Raw genomic sequence first — 17,051 nt, forward strand, 5'->3', positions numbered from 1 at the left:
TCAGTAACCTGGTTATTTTGATGTGAATTATCTGGAAGTACAGATATAGAGTATATGGCATGTGTTAAATGTCCTTATAAAGATAACTATAATAATGTATATTATATGAATATATTGCATATTATATTTTATATGGATGTATATATGTGTGCATATATAATATATATCATAGTTTGCATGGTCTGAGAGCCACCACCACTACTTAAACAGCTTTTTTGAGTTGACACAGCATTCCCACAACTGTTACCTTAACCGTAGGCATTGAAAGCTGAGCTCTGATGTCAGATGGAGCCGGTCTCTAACCCTGCATGCCCCCTCACAGGCTGTGCAGCCTTGGGTAAGCTGACACATCACTCTTAAATCTCCTCTTTTCATTTCCTTCAACTGTAAAATGAAGACAATGGTAGTACTGACCACCTCATAGAGTATGAGGATTAAAAGAAATAAGTTACATCAAGTTTTGGAGAGAGGAAAAGCAGTAATTTTTATTGCTTAACAAATGATCAGCACTGTCAGGATTTGAATCCAGGTCTCTCCATTCCTAATCCAGAGTTTGTTCTCCACTGCACCTGCTGTTTAAAGCCAGGTGCACATACTTGTACATAACAATAGCTACATGGACCATACGCCTTTTTCTTTTGTTATTGCCAATATTTACAGCAATATGTTGGCTTACTTCATAACACTTATTACGCTTTGTACTTCCTTTTTTTTGCTGACTTATTCTGTCTGTATCCTTAACTATAAAATCTGGGAAGACGTTATAGGCTCAGTACCTTCTATAGTTCCTGACACGGAGAAGACATAAAATAATATTTGCTGAATGAGTTCAATTTACAACAATTTGAAAAGAAACCTATTACAGACCAGAAGCTCATTGAGGTTATGACAAATCAAGGACTCAAGTGACCAAGCCAAGATTTAAATCACCAACTGACTGCAGAGCCTGTTCTCTTTCTTGAATGCTCTAAAAGAATTTGGCAGAGGGTCTGAGCAATCTACAGGACCATATTATAGGTGTAGCTGCAATAGATGTATGATCTTTTCCTCAACTTAACTGACGAAGCAAGATTGGTTATGTGGAATCTGAATTCTGAAAATCACTAGAAAGAGTTTTCTTATCCTCTCCTGGGAATGTCTGCTTATCTTTTAACAAGGTCAAAGCTACATGCAAATATAAAGAGAAATGAAGTTATAATATAGTAACTCCAAAATAAATGATATAACTGAGATGCAGAAGGTATGTGCAGTTCAGATGATTTTGTAGGATATGATAAAGAAAACCTGGAAAGACTAGCTTATAGGGAAAGAAATAGATTTTCTGCTTTCACCAATTTTTCTTCGTATCTGTTATAGTGCTTGGCACTTTATAGGTGCCCAGTAAATATTTGACTGGCTTAATAAAGGTTTATAACATATTTACTATAAACTTGCCCTAATCACAAGATCATTGGACCTATGTTATTTTGAATGCTGCATGGATGTCCAGAAAATTCTGGAGATACATTTAAAATAATAGAAGTAGAAACCAGTTAGCCTAGCCTTTCCCCATTATAAATAGTAAAAGTAAAGCCAAAGAGAACGAGTGAATGTCTATACAGCTGGTTGGTAGGAAAGGTGAAACTGGGACCTATATCTCCATTTCCAGGAGCAGCTCTTTCTGCTTTACCTTATTCTAAAAGCTGGAGTCTCAATGGCAACTAGAGAGGATCCAAGGAAACTAGATGATTTGTTTTGATGCAAACATACTCACATATGCATACCCTCATGAGTCTTGAATAGCATAAAAAGCACTGGACTGAAAGCTTTAAAAACAATGCTGATTCAAGCCCTGTTTCTCCTACCTTTTTGCTGTGTGACCTTGGGAAAATTTTTTTGCCATTCTGAGTCTTAATCTTCTTATCTCCTGTCTACACAATAAAGAGTGTTTTTAGTCCACTTTCCTTCCTTATTCCCACCTGAAAAGAGTGGAACCTTTTTAAAAACAAAATTTTCTACAGAAGTCCAGAATATAAAATAGGTGAAGTCCAGCTCCTCTGGTTAAAGTCAGAGCAGTAAGGAAAGAGGATGCCAGCATCCTGCCTGCTCCATCTTCCCTTCCTTCAAAAGTCTTTCCAACTCTTGCATTCTGTGATTCTAAGATTCACCATTCCTAAAGAAGGACAAAGGGCAGACTCACCTACAACTCCTTAAACTCTGGGCTTCGGTCAGATGGCTAAGACCAGACACTTGGAATTACAGTGAAACCATCTCTGCTAGCACCTGAAGCACTGGTCTTGGACAAAGAGATAAATAAAATTTGGATGTAGCTACTTTAAATTGGCCACCAAGGGAAGGACTTCACAGGGCTTTAAAGGAAGGCCAATTCTCTCCTAAGTACCATTGGGTCTCTCTAGGTTGTGCGATATGACACATCCCAGAGAGCACTATTGGCAGCCTGACTGGCTGTCTGGGCTCAGGGGTAAAGAAGATGCCAGCTTTGGTTGGTTGCTGTTGATTTCCATTGGCCCTGCTTCCATTATACTCCTAGTCCCTGGTCTGGTTCCAATAACATATCTCCAGAGGTAGTGAAAGCCAAGAGTGTCTTTTGGCTTCAAAATGATGTTTCAAACAACAGTGGTTACCTTTGTAAAGCATTAGATATTTTACAGAATCTTTTCAATGTAAAAATATCTTTTGGATGACTCCAAGGGTTGGAACTGGGACTAAATGATTAACATCAAGAGAGAGGGAGAGAGAAAGAGACAGAGATTATAGGAAAACAATAGGACAGTCCAAAGGTGGAATGGATGTTCTAGAAAGGCATGGATTTTCCATCACTGAAAGTAAGGAGAAGATAATATACTTGACAGTGGTGATCTCATATGTGGAATTAGAAACAAACTCATAGAAACAGAGAACAGATTAAGGTTTGCCAGAGGCAGGGGATGGAGGGTAAGGGGGAATGGGCAAAGGTACAAACTTCCAGTTATATGATAAATACATCCTAGGAATGTAATGTACAGCATGGGGAATATGGTTAACAATACTGTATTATATATTCGAAATTTCCTAAGTGAGTAGATCTTAAAAGTTCCCATCACAAGAAAAAAATTATAACTATGTGAGGTGATGTTAACTAAGCCTATTGTGATATTATTTCACCATATATACAAATATCCAATCATTATGTTAAACCCCTTAAACTCATACAATCTTATATGTCAATTATATCTCAATAAAACTGGGGAAAAAATTTAAAATAGGCTATCAGAGAGAGAGAGAGAGTCTGAGCTAGTTGACCTTATGGGTTCTGTAAAATTCTAAGATTCTGTGATTCTATGAAATAAAGAGGAAAGAAGACAGATACTACCATTTTTGGTTGTGTGGATTGGGCTTTTGCATACTTTATATCATAATATCCTCACAGTAGCTCTGAAAGGAAAGCATTCTTAAATGTATTTTCAGATGAGAAAATGGAATTTTGGAGACGTGCTTGCCAAAGGTCACAAAACAGATTGAGCCAATGCTGGAATTTGTGCTCAAGTCTTCTGGAAACCAAAGTCCATCCTCTGTCCTCTACATCCCATTTCCACCCAGAAGGACATGAAAAATGGATGGCAATGGGGGGAAATAATTTGATAGACTTCATTTTTCAAAAGATCTATGGGCAGGGAATTTAAAAGTAAATAACCTTTAGCTGTTTGACTAGGGCCAGATTTCCCTCGTGTACGTTTTGTTTATGCTTTATCAAATATCCAACTTGAAAAGACTCGAATTCTATTTCTGTGTCCTGGGGAGGGATATGCAAGTAACAGAAGGAAGTGAGCATTGTGCAAACCCACAGGACACATGGCTTCCTTCAAGGATTTGTGAGAGATGGCGGCCACACCCTATTTATGTTGGCAGCTCTGCAGCTTGCATCCAGATGAGAAAAATCTGCTATAGCTTCCCTTCTCCACCCCCAAACCCCACCCACTTCTCTTCTACCAGGGTCATAGTCCCCCACTGTGAGGCTAAAAAATTGAGACCCTTTCCTCAAATTCCCAGTTCCTGACCTTATGCCTACCTTCTTGGGGTCTCTCTAAGGCTTGATACTGGGGAAAGGATCACCGTGGTCAATGCAGTAGTTTGTATGCAATTAATCTTTTCTAGATTAAAAATAATAAAAATAAAACCAAAACAGTCCTTACTGCAGATTGAAGGGTAAAAGAATAGGGTGCTGGAAGACTGATTTTTTTTAAAAATTCCTGCCTCTCTCCTTCCCTCCCTCTGTCCCGCCTTTCCAAGACAAAACTTCAGAAAGGACTCTCTTTGACATTTGCAGAATAAAAATACCATCAAGAGAAAACAAGGCCTCCTTTTGTGACATCTCCACCCCAGTCCCTTTTTGTCAGGGAGTTTCTAACCTGATTGTTCATGATTGGCCACTTTCCCTTTAACTGATCTTTCTGACTTTAGACTCTCTCTAATTCAGTCGTTCCTCCTTAAACTGCAGATGGACTTCCCTAAAGCACAGATCCAATCATGTCATTCCTTGCTCAAGAATATTCATTTGTTTGTTGTTGTTCATTAATATCCTGATGACATCCAAATTCCTTATCCTGATCCTGAGAGCCCTCACCATCCAGTGATGCTTGGTGAACATGGCATGGAAATCAAAGAGGAGAAAATAGGATGTGGCAAGCAGGAAGGAGGCTGTGATCTTCCCGTCACAGTTTCAATAGAAGCCCATCCATCCCAGATGGGGTACTTGGAGTGGAGACTAGGGCTTTTGAGTAAAGCCAGGTGCTGAAGAAAGTGAATGGTAGTTTGGTAAAGAAGAGAATGAAATGAAAGGTAGGTACTGTGGCTGGCAACGTCAAGTGAAAGAATCCTCAAGATTGGGGAAACTGGAACAGATTTGGAGACTGAAGGAAAGGCCATGGAGAGGGATACTCTGCAGCAGTTGTCCTCAGTTGTGGCTGCTCCCCAGATCATGACCAGTAGTTGGCAGAGCCATAATGGAAGCCTGCGCCAATCACAAGAGATGAAGGAAGGCTGCATGAGAACACAAAGACAAACAGTAATGAGAAAGGGAACCCAGAAACAGGAAGGGAAGGGTTACAATGGGAAGGGGTACACAGAGGGCAAAGTTGTAGGAGGCTGGTCTTGTCTGTCTATGTAAATAGTTGTTTTAGCTCATCGAAAACAGAATAAAATTTTATTTTTCTGGATCTAGGGTAAGTGGAGAAGGTGGTCTCTTGTAATCTATTCTTAGTCTTAGACTAAATCTATAAACCAGCAAGGTACTAAAACCTAGAAAATAGTCACCCAGCCACATGTGTCAGGCAGATGTGACCCTCCCCCATGTCTACTGTCTGTTTTTTAAAGAGACTCTGATCCTTCAGTCCTGTCTGGAGTGTTGGGAAGGGTAGACCCTCTTCTAGGAAGCCACACTGCTGTGTATCCCCTGCTGAGTAAGCCCACCCCAAGCCTTTCCTAAAGAAGCCTTGCTGAGACCAGGAACACAGGCAAGCATGGAGCGTTTGGGAATCATGCATCCAACTAACTGCCATGCATTATAACACTGAGTCGTCCCTTAAAATAGACCTCAAAAAGATCCAGAGCTGATATGACTTGGGAAATGCACAACCACCCTGAACTTGCTTGATCTTAGTACTTCTAAGCATTTTGTCAGTGGGGCTCAATTTCAAGGAGAAGAGGCAGCTGTGACTAGAGGCAGGCCATTAGGTTGATGAATGTTTACTGGAGAGGACTATCCAGCTGGATCCCAGATGGTGGGAAAGGCCTTGTTATGAGGCCATAAAAAGCCAGACAAATAGGGGACACTTCAGTCTACATGGATGTTGATGGTTTGGGAAGCAAGAGAAGAAGAGAGGGGAAGACAGTTATGGATTATCAAGTATCTATTCATTTACTGAATTATTAGTCTTGAAAATCTAAAATTAATGTTGAAATTCTGTCGGGTGTGGCAGATAGAAAGGTAGAGGGGAAAACCCAATGGGTTCCCTCTGTGCACTGCCTCTATTATATCTCTGATGTCTCAAGACAACACTCTTCTCAAGTTGATCAATGAATGGGTTTGGGCTATCAGGTACACATGGCTAGGAATAGCAAGGAATGACCTATTGCTCACCCATTTATTGCCTCTCCCTAAGACCAAATTTCAAGCTCAATAATGCAAGAAATATTTCTAGATTGATTTCACCTCACTGTGATTATCTCATTCTTCTGCATGTTTCTCAAGTGCACATTTATTTAGCCCTCTGTGTTTAAGGTCAACCAGAAAGATGAACCAAATGGTTTCAAGGTTGATGCCTCTCCAAATTCCCTAGCTTTGCATTGTCTTGATCTTGACAACCCCACCAACTTGAAACTCTATTCCACCCCAGTCACATGATTTGGCAGCCCTAACCCAGGCCTCACCAAAATGGGAAACTTAATTTCAAAATCTCAAACTCTAATATTTTCCTTTACCAAAACTTCCTGTTTTTCTATTGTGCAACTCTCAGTGAATCTATGCTTGATGACTTCTTGCTCCTTAGACCCTCCAAAATTCATGGATCCATCACTCTGTCTCTGAGTGGTTCCTACCACCACCCCTCACCACCTTCTTCTCTTTCTAGGACTAGTCCCAGATTTAGGTTGCTGATCAGATCATCTATCTAAATGTGGTCTCTAACTCCACAAAGATATTCACTGCTGCATGAAATCCTTCCTGAGCCCTATCATATTCCCCCAGCCATTCCAGATGAACTTTCTTGAGACACTCAATTCTCCCTAACCTAAATTCCCATGGCTTGTACCTGTTATTCCTTCGTGGCTTCCATCATTTTCTGACTCAGGTAACAGTTATGCATCTACATGTATTATACCTCTTTGAGGATTTTTAGAATTTTAACTTATTCATCTTTGTGTTCCAGTGCCTGGCATCAAATAGATGTTCAATGACTATAACCTGAATTGAATAAGACAACCTATTTGGACAACCTTCTTTGAACAACCAAAGAAACTTCTTAAAAAAGATAATAGCTTCATTGGAATATCAATTGCAAAGTTTGGGGGGGTAGCTTTACAAAGAAGCAAACTAAAACTTGCGATGAGGATATCAGTTTTCTATTGCGGAATGATGAATTAACGCGAATTTAGCAGCTTTGAACAATAGACATATTATCTCAACTTCTTGGCTCAGAAGTCTGGTGGGACAGTGCAGCTGGGTTATAGTGCAGCTGGGGTCTCTGCTTACTGTATTCCTCCTGAACACGGTAAGAGAAAGTATTGCATTGTTTAGCTCCACATACCTCTTTCTGCATCTAATGAAGTAAGGAGGGAGGATAGTTAATGTCCCTTTTGCAGATGAGAAGTAATAGGTTGAAGTCACTTGGAAAGAACTTGTTTCTTAGTTCAAAGAGGAATTTTCTTACACTCAGAATTTTCTTATCTTTATCCAAACATAGAAGAGACTGGGAGTTGTGAGTACTTGGGATGAAGAGAAGTATCAAAGAGAAGTATTCCTATCTCCTGTGCACGACACAGACATGGATGTATTCAGCCTCTCTCAGTCATGCATGCCAAGATATTTGAAGGGGTAATCCCAACTAAAGTGGCAACTACTGGGGACAAAGAGTATCCTGTCTGGACCACTCTGGGAGAGGTGTTAACATTCTGTCCCTTTGGGTGATGCTGGTAAACATGCATGCCTTGTCCTTCATCTGCTGCTCATTTGCTAGGTCACTTCAGCAAGTGGAGCTGAAGTTCTGCTTCCTCATCTATCAGCCAAGCTGTCATGAAGACCAGATGTTTGTGGATATAAACTGCAAAGAGTTACACACACTAAAGTCAGTATCATCACTGTCACTAGCCAGATCTGCCTAAGGCCATGTCTGTGTTAACTTCTCAATCACTACATACTCTTGCGATGGATCTCCCTCTACTGGTTGATGAAAGTCTTAACAGGATTTCACATTTTAATGTCACATTGTAATAGATACATATGTAAGAAATATACTTCATATATTACAAAATTTATTCCAGTTTACTTGCCATTTCATATTCTTTGGTGAATGTGGTCATCTTCATAGCCATGTAACATATTCCTGCCAATCCACATGTAACTCTAATTGGCACAAGCCATATTTTAATTGCATAAAGAGAAAAAAAGGCTATTTCAAGGAAACCTATGGTGAATCTCTCCATTTCCACTTCTGATCAAAGGGCCTGCCCCCTCCTCCTTCTCAGTTCCTCACTTGGCTCAGTTCTGTCCCAAGAGCATGGAGCTGTCCAGGGTGTCTTGTTGATGAATGATAATCTGTACCATGCCATAGCACAACAGGCAGGGGGATTGCTAGGATCCTGGGAGTATTAATCAATCATGGTTTTACCACAGCCTGTGGTCTAAGAGTCTGAGACCGTGCAGGGCTATGCAGCAATCAAGTACGGTTGTAAGTGTACTATGTTTCTTAGTAAAAGTCTGTCCTCTTATGTTGGTATAACAAGGGAAGTTTCATATGGTGACTTAGGAGTGGAGATGGGGTTGTGTTTTACTTGATTTTTAAAATTTTCTTAAGACCTTTAATTTCCACGGTTCATTTCCTTTTTCATTACCAAATCTCTATGAAATACCCATCACAGAAACAGTGCCTTCCCAAGAGTGTCGCCTTTGGTCCTATGCACTTTCCCATCCTAGTTCTCCATTTTTTTTTTTTAAAGCTTTATTGAGATATACTTCACATATTATAAAATTTACCCATTTAAAGTGTGCAATCCAGTGGCTTTTAGTATATTCACAGAGTTTTGCGACCATTACCACAATCTAATTTTAGAAAATGTTCATCAAAATAAACTCCATACCCATGAGCAATCACTCCCCTCCCCTTGTCCCTAGGCAACCACTAATCCACTTCCCATCTCTATAGATCTCCCTATTTTGAAGATTTCATTAAAATGGAATCATGCCATATATGGTCCTTTGTGATGGACTCTTTCACTTAGCATGATGTTTTCAAGGTTCATCCTTGTTGTAGCATGTATCACTACTCCATTCCTTTTTATGGCTGAATAATATTCCACCACATGAATATACCAAGCCTCTTCCCTTTGCTTTTTTTTTTTTTTCTGAGATTATAACTGACATACATTATAGTAATCTCAGACATACAACATAATGATTCGATGTTAATATATTATTGGTAAATGATCACCGTAAGTCTAGTTAACATCCATCTTAATTTTTTTTGTGTGATGAGAACTTTTAAGATCTACTCTGTTAGCAACTTTCAAATATACAATACTGTATCATTAACTAGAATCACCATGCTGTCCTTTACATCTCTATGATTTATTTGATAAATGGAAGTTCATACCTTTTGATAAACTTCACCCATTTTGCCCACACTCCATTCCACTCCCTCTGGATACCAGCAATCTGATCTCTGTATGTGAGTTTGGGGTTTTTTTGTTTTTACTTTTTTTAGATTTGACATATAAGTGAGATCATATAGTGTTTGTTTTTCTCTGACTTATTTCACTTAGCATAGCGCCTTCAAGGTCCATTCATGTTGTTGCAAATGGTAAGGACTCCTCCTTTTGATGCCCTTGTTTTCAGCGCGCTGAGTGGCCAGGTCTCAGACCTGTTCTCAGTATTTCTCCCTTTGAGGAGCAAATATCTTCCTTCTGGGGGAGATTTAATCGGTTCACCATAGCTAATCCTAATTGCCTTATCCTCTTACTGATAATTCCAATATCTGAAGATTTTCAGTTCTGTTAATATGGACAATTTTTTCCCTTACTTGTTCTCAGTTATGGGGGCTTGACTCTCTATATATGTTTATGCCTTTATTTAATATAAACTGGGTTTTTTGTTGTTTTTTGAGCATAATCTGTGGGATTCTCACTTATTTACACTGAGGGTATAGTTGCCTGGGCTTTATGTGCAGGTTGCCGTCCAAATCACCTGGGGGCACACCCTGAGTTTTGTCTTCTAGCCTTCACCACCCATAGTTGACATAGCAGAAGCTAAGGTCTCCAGCATTCAGCAGGATTCTCCAAGAAAAAAGCCATTTTTAACACTTGTTTACTTCCCTGGGCTCCTGGTTTCACTTCATTTAGGGGCTTAGCTTGTCTTCCTTTTCATTAAATTAAGTGGAAATTCACTTAAAAGATGATTTTATTTCAAATCCAACATTTCAGTTGTTTCAGTTAGGAGGGTCATTTAGGTATCTATAATTCACCACACTTCCAGATGCAGAAATCCTCAGGAAACTTCATTCTGCTGGTCTTTAAAGATATTTTTAATTCCCCTTCTTTTTGAACATATCAGTCCACCTATTTTATATTTGCATTGAAACAGTTACCATTCCTGATATCTTTATAGGTCTGAATGACCATGTCTTCTTGGCTTTCACTCATTAGGTCTCGTTTCCTTGTGTACTTTGAGATTTGTGTTACTCAGTTTTCTTTAAAAAGTTATTTAGGAAAATTATTTGAACCTGCGTTTAAGATTCTCTCTTAATCTTAAAAGGGGATTTACATTTGCTTCTGATTGGTACTTGAGGGTACTACCAACATGGAACTACTTTAAAATAAATTCTCAGCTAAAGATTCCTTGAACTGCACAGGTAGTATGAATTCAGACCACAAACCTCCACTAGGGCATGTGGTTACAATTTCTGAGTTTACTTTTTGCCATACCCAGCATGAAGCCTGAGAGAGTCAAGATTTCCTTTTTATGAAATAGGATTTTTTTTCCTCTTAATTTCCTCTCACACTGAAGTACAGTCGATTGGACCCTCATATGTATGTCTGGGTCTCCTATCAAAGTCCCAGGCAGTCCCAGGCTTGGTCTCTCTTTCCCCAAGCCCACATGCCTGTCAAAATACTGATCCTTTCAGATTTCAGCAGATTCCCCCACTGTGAAAGCCATTGTCTGAGCTGCCTTTACTCCCAGGATTTCTGATTTTACTTTATATTTGGGTTCTGAAGGTTTCCTATTTTCTTGCCTGCTCAGAAATCTATCTTAAAATATTTTCTAAAAACATTTGTTCCAATATCTTCCATTTTGCAATGATGGGTACATTTATGCTATCCAGTCTGCCATAATAACAGATAATAATTTGGGCTCTATCTTAGAGTCCAAATGATCATTTCTTTCTTTTGTATTTTAGCTTTCCCAGATCAGGGTAGTACCATGGAAATCCCCGTGTTCATTCGCTTACAAGCTATTGATGTTGAGTTCTAGAAATAAAAACCCAGAAAACAAACTCTAGACCAAACTCCCTATGGCAGATCTCCCTTCAGGGAAGTTAGGTCACAGTCTGAAGTAATGCTTCTCTCCATTTCCCCATCTCAACTAACTAGAATTTCCTCAGGCACCCAAAGTGTTTGAAGTCTGGGACTAAGTGGTCATGATTCTGCTTGTGATGTGTATGACAAAGACTACTGGTCTTGTGTTCAGCCCTGATCTCTCCAGCCTGCAGGCAGAAGTTCTGAAAGAATATGTAAGGGTCAAACACCAAGGAACTGAAGGTTTATATTAATATAACAATTAATAAATTAACTGCTTTGTGAGGTCATTACTGGTATATAAGAGTAGAGCTAACTGTCAAGATTCAAAGAAGCCATAGGATTTGCATCGCACTGAGCCAGTCCTGGATTTAGATGGGTTGACTCATTTGCAATCCCGCCAGAGGGTCAGTAGGGTTGAATAAAGTTAAATGCATTTCCCTTGCATAGTCTTGAAACTTTCAATCACCAGGGCCACCAGCCTACCAGACCTTTAACTGTGACAATGGGAAAATGCTCTCTTCTTACACCTCTTAAGGGCATCTTTGATTTCCTTGTTCCTCAAGCTGTAAATCAAAGGATTCACATAGGGATCACCACTGTATAGAAGACTGATGCCATCTTGTCATGGCCCAGAGAATTATCAGTGCTGGGGTGCATATAGACAAAGAGTCCTGATCCAAAAAAACAGATCACTGCTATCAGGTGAGAAGTATAGGTGTTGAAAGCCTTGGACTTGCCTTCACCAGAGCTGATCTTCAGGATGGTGGCAACGATATAAGATATCATGATGGCAAAGACAGATATCACACCAAAAATCACTGCTATCACAAATTTCATGACTTTTAGGAAAAAGGTTTCAGAGCAGGATAGGACTAATAATTGAGGCAGATCACAGAAGTGGTTGATAACACCTGGCCCACAGAAATTGAGCTGAAGTAAAGCACACAGTTGGATCAATGAACCAAAGAGGCCAGTTATATAGGCTCCAACCATCATCTGGACACAGAGGGTGGGTGACATAATGGCAGTGTAGAGCAGAGGATTACAAATGGCAGCATATCGGTCATAAGCCATGGCTGCCAGGAGACAGCACTCAGTCAGACCCAGGCTAGAGAAAAGAAGTACTGCATAGTGCACCCCAAAAATGAGATGGACTTAGGCTTCTGGAAGAAGTCTGAGAGCATTTTGGGGGTTGTGGAGGTAACATAGCAAAAATCTAAGAAGGATAAATTGCTGAGGAGGAAGTACATGGGTGTATGTAGGTAAGAGTCCATCCTAATCAGGATGATGAGGCCCAGGTTCCAGGCCACTGTCAAGAAATAAGAACCCGGGGCGCCTGGGTGGCTCAGTCGTTAAGCGTCTGCCTTCGGCTCAGGTCGTGATCCCAGGGTCCTGGGATCGAGCCCCACATCGGGCTCCCTGCTCCGCGGGGAAGCCTGCTTCTCCCTCTCCTACTCCCCCTGCTTGTGTTCCCTCTCTCACTATGTCTCTCTCTGTCAAATAAATAAATAAAATCTTTAAAAAAATAAAAGAAAAAGAAAGAAAGAAGAACCCAAGAATACTGCAAAAAGAACAATCTTGAGCTTGGGATAATCTGAGAATCCTAAAAGGATGAATCTGATGACTATTGTATTGTTCCTTCCTCCAGCCATTGTCTTGAAGTATCTTCAATCTGCAGAAAGGTCCCTGGGTTAATGATTGACTATCTCAATATTATAAAACTTACTTGTTTTGAATATGGTTTCATTATTTGAACAAAAAGTTATCCACAGTCGAGACAACTTTTTTAACATAAAATTTTTTTTAAAAACCATCAGAGAGCCCATTTCACAACTACTCTTAATAGTTTGGAATACATTCTTGCAAATATTTCTACACACACACACACACACACACACACACACAAAATGTTACCAAATTGTTTCTAAAAGTTGGTACCAATTTACACAAGTATCAAGATTTTATGACAATATTCCTGGCCGTTCTATTGTCAACACTACCCATAATTATTCAACTTTAGTTCTTGGTGATCTTAGATGAAAAAATTATTTCATTGTTTTTAATTTTACATTTACTTTACTGATTTGCTCATATACATTTTTTGCCTATTTGTCTAATTGGCTGTTCATTATTAATTTGTAGGAGCTCTTTACATACCCAGAATGGTAACTTTGTCCCTCATACATGTTGCTAATTCTTTTCCAACTTTATTATCATCAATATTGTTTATGTTGTATTTTGCTATACAGATTACTTTTATTTTTAGGTAGTCAATCTTCTGTGATATATATGATTCCTGGCTTTGGTTTTACTGAAAAAGATTTCTTTGCACAACCCAAAAATACTTTTTCCTATATTTTTTGTTCTTTGTATTTTTATATTTACATTTAAATTTTCTTGAATATTTTAGCGTATAATGCAAGGAATAAATCTGAGATGACTTTGATTTTGGCATTCCAAACTGATTGCCACTTGTCTCAGCACAATTAATTGAATGATTTCTCCACTGATTAAAGTCACCTTTTTGAAAAATTTTTAATAGATTTCCTATTCTGCTCAATTTTTATTTAATCTGTCAGTCCATGTGCCATCTGTCTAGTCCTGCACATTTTCTAATGACTTACAATCATTTTTATTAATAAATTATAGAACCTTTTGATAACTGGTAAGAAAAAAGTTCCCTCATTTTTTCACTGAGATTGTTTTAATGGTTCTTATTCTCATTTGTCTTCAGAAGATCTTTATGTTGAACTCATCATACAAATAAAATGGAATTCTTATTGCATTTTATTATTACATTAATTTGGGGGAGAAAGAAGTTTTCTTTCTGTGAAGCTGTTGAATTAAGTTATAGAAGAGATAACACTAAAAGTTCTTATAAATATTGTAATATTATGACTGCCAATCTGGACCAAAGCACCTGGCTCTAGTGACGTATATGAGATTCCAAGCTCTGTCCCTACATTGCTATGACTTCTCTGTGTCTTCAGTTTCCCCATCTGTAAAATGAGATCATTGTGGCAATTATCCTTGTATCACAGGGACTCTACTATGCTTGAGGGGAGTAGTAATTTTGGCAGAAAAACACAACGAAAAGTGATCCATTATTCTGATATTATTAATCTGATTTTAAATACCCAAAGAAGAGGATTATTTAACTACCTGGAAGGGAAAACTGTCCTGACTCAATATTATCTATCAGTGTCCCTGATGAGACCACAAGATCCAGACTATGTTTCCATAGTAAAATCTGAATCATAGGTTTATATGCTTAGAACATCCTTCAGTAGAAATAGAAAGATTCCATCAGCTAAATTCATAATGAATTTATATTTCAAGAAATTTAGAAAAGGTTTCTTTGGAAACACTAGTTGCTGTGGTATTTCTGTGCTATATTTTGTCATGTCTGTTTTGAAGGTACCTGTGACCCGGCCATCCTGAAATCTTGTTATTTTTGAAATTACAGGAAATGCTTTCAGCAAAGTTGACTTGTTTGTATCCTTTTATATTATTGGCATATTTTAAATAAAAAGTGTTTTTAATGATGAGACAGAAACAGTAAAATATATATTACAATATACTTTTTCTTGTTTACTGATGAGGGAAAATGAAATAAAGTATTTAGATAAAGATGATGATTAAAACACCCAATAGTAGAGAAAGATTATATAACTGGAAAACAGAGAGTATATCTCATATTGATTCCTAAAGTTATTTTTACTTTTTTTCCTTGTGTTGTTGGTTTTCACTTCCCATTGTTCATTCAAAACCAAACATACAACACTCAAGATCATTGGCCATGATTAGAAAAAAAGAGCCCAAAATAGCAGGATAAATGCTGCTCCCTTACTTTCCTTCAGGCATATGAAATGCCAGGCAGACCTTGCAATCTTATCACCTATGATGTCAAATGGATGACATCAAGAACAGTAAATATACTGAACCTTGAAGGGGCAATCTTACCATTCTTCTGGAATATTTTACTATGGAAATTAACTGCGTGGAGGACCACAGGGGAAGGGAGGGAAAACTGAATGGGAAGAAATGGGAAACAAACTGAGAGTTACAGAGGGGAGGGGGCAGCGGGATGGGGTAATCGGGTGATGGGTAATAAAGAGGGCACATGTTGTGATGAGCACTGGGTGTTATACGCAACTAATGCATCATTGAACATGACATCAAAAACTAATGATGTACTATATGCCGGCTAACTGAACATAATAAAAAAAAAGAAATTAACTGCAGACACATTTTAAGAATTCCATGCAAAAATAAAACTTATGTAAAAATAGACTTAGAAGTTTGAAAATAAAGGCAGGTGAGCAGTTGCTCTACATGTAAACACCATTTGTAAACTTTTGGAGAACAAACAAACAGCAGTAATAAATTATTTATATGTTTACAACCCAAGGGAAGAGTACATGGTACCAAGAAACAGTCATTCTTCTGCTCTTGCTTTCTACCTTTCTCCCTTAATACAATGTTATATTTCCCAAATAAAATTTTATATCCCATGAGCTAAATTTTTTACATTTATTTCTCTTTAATAATAAAGCTCAATTAAATCACTATTTATGAGCCACAGAGAATGTTTCTCTGTGGCTCAGAAAATAATTTGATGTTCACTGAATATCTAACATCTGTAAGGCACCAAGACTATCATTTGGGAAGCAGTAGAAGGAAGATTAAATAAGTATTTCAAATGGCTCCTGGGACAATTCATTATAGATCTTCATACATTTTCAGAAAGGCAGACAAAGAAAATAGGTGATTTAGTATGAACAGGGAAATACACAATGTATAAAGGAAAGCATTACTCTGGAAAGCTTTCCCTCTTTTGAATTTGAATTCCTTCTTCTAAACTCCCACTGCACTTATATTTTCTAGTAGAGTGAGAATTTCATGGTTTTTATTTTATTTCCATGTGCTTTTCCACTAGACCTTAGCCTATGCTTTTGGCTAAGAATAAATATTTAACACCTAATATATCAGTTATGAATGGCTACGTAACAAACCAAACTTATTGGCTTAAAACACCAATGATTTATCATTGCTCATATTTCTCTTGGTTGACTAGTTTGTCTATTGACCTCACTTGGATCCCAGATGTGGCTGCATTCTTCTGGTGGCTTGAATGGGGCTGGATGGTCTAAGATGCCCTCACTCCCTTGTTTTGGGCTTCACCTGTGATGGCTTAAATGACTGGGAGGTGCTGAGATTCTCTCTCCACATGAGAGAATCCTAGATTCTTCTAAGTGTGATCGCAGGGTTCCAAGAGAGCCAGCCCCAGTGACAAGTGCTCATCAGTCCTCTGCTTGCATCATATGTGAAGATCTTTCATTGGCAAAAGCAAGTTACGTGGCCAAGCAAAGAATCAATGTGTAAGGTTTGATACAAGGGTTATATACAAGGATATGGATATAAGGAGATGTGATTCATTGGTGTCCATTAATGTAATAATATACCACACCTAGGCTTGGTTCATTGGCTGAACCAAACAACGTAGGTATGCATTAAATATTTGTGGAATTGTAACTTATTCAATTACCTCTTCTGGAACAGTGTAGAGAAAGTATTTGCTCCCTAGAAAGGGAAATTACATTCTTCAAGCAACAAATTAAAGTGTGTCTTCAATCAGGAGGAAAATGAAACAGTTTCTTTAGAATAGACAGAACCCAACTAATGGATTTCTCTTGGCTCCTAAAATGGAAGAATCCAACATATTTTACCACTTAGAAGTCTGTAAGGAGATTTAGTATATCAAGAAGCAGTAGAGTTAGTTGATA

The 17,051-nt window shown here is 38.3% G+C and overlaps 1 protein-coding gene across 1 annotated transcript; it reads right to left on the reverse strand.

The window, feature by feature from the left end:
* Positions 1-11,755: 11,755 nt before the first annotated feature.
* LOC116638683 (olfactory receptor 1440-like) lies at positions 11,756-12,917 on the reverse strand. The gene is given in 4 exon segments (XM_032414783.1): positions 11,756-11,847; positions 11,850-12,383; positions 12,386-12,601; positions 12,818-12,917. Coding segments are annotated over 4 exon segments (942 nt in total).
* Between the last annotated feature and the right edge of the window lie 4,134 nt (positions 12,918-17,051).

The sequence above is a fragment of the Phoca vitulina genome, unplaced genomic scaffold, assembly GCF_004348235.1.
Source record: "Phoca vitulina isolate PV1807 unplaced genomic scaffold, GSC_HSeal_1.0 scaffold16, whole genome shotgun sequence".
Classification (NCBI taxonomy): Eukaryota; Metazoa; Chordata; class Mammalia; order Carnivora; family Phocidae; genus Phoca; species Phoca vitulina.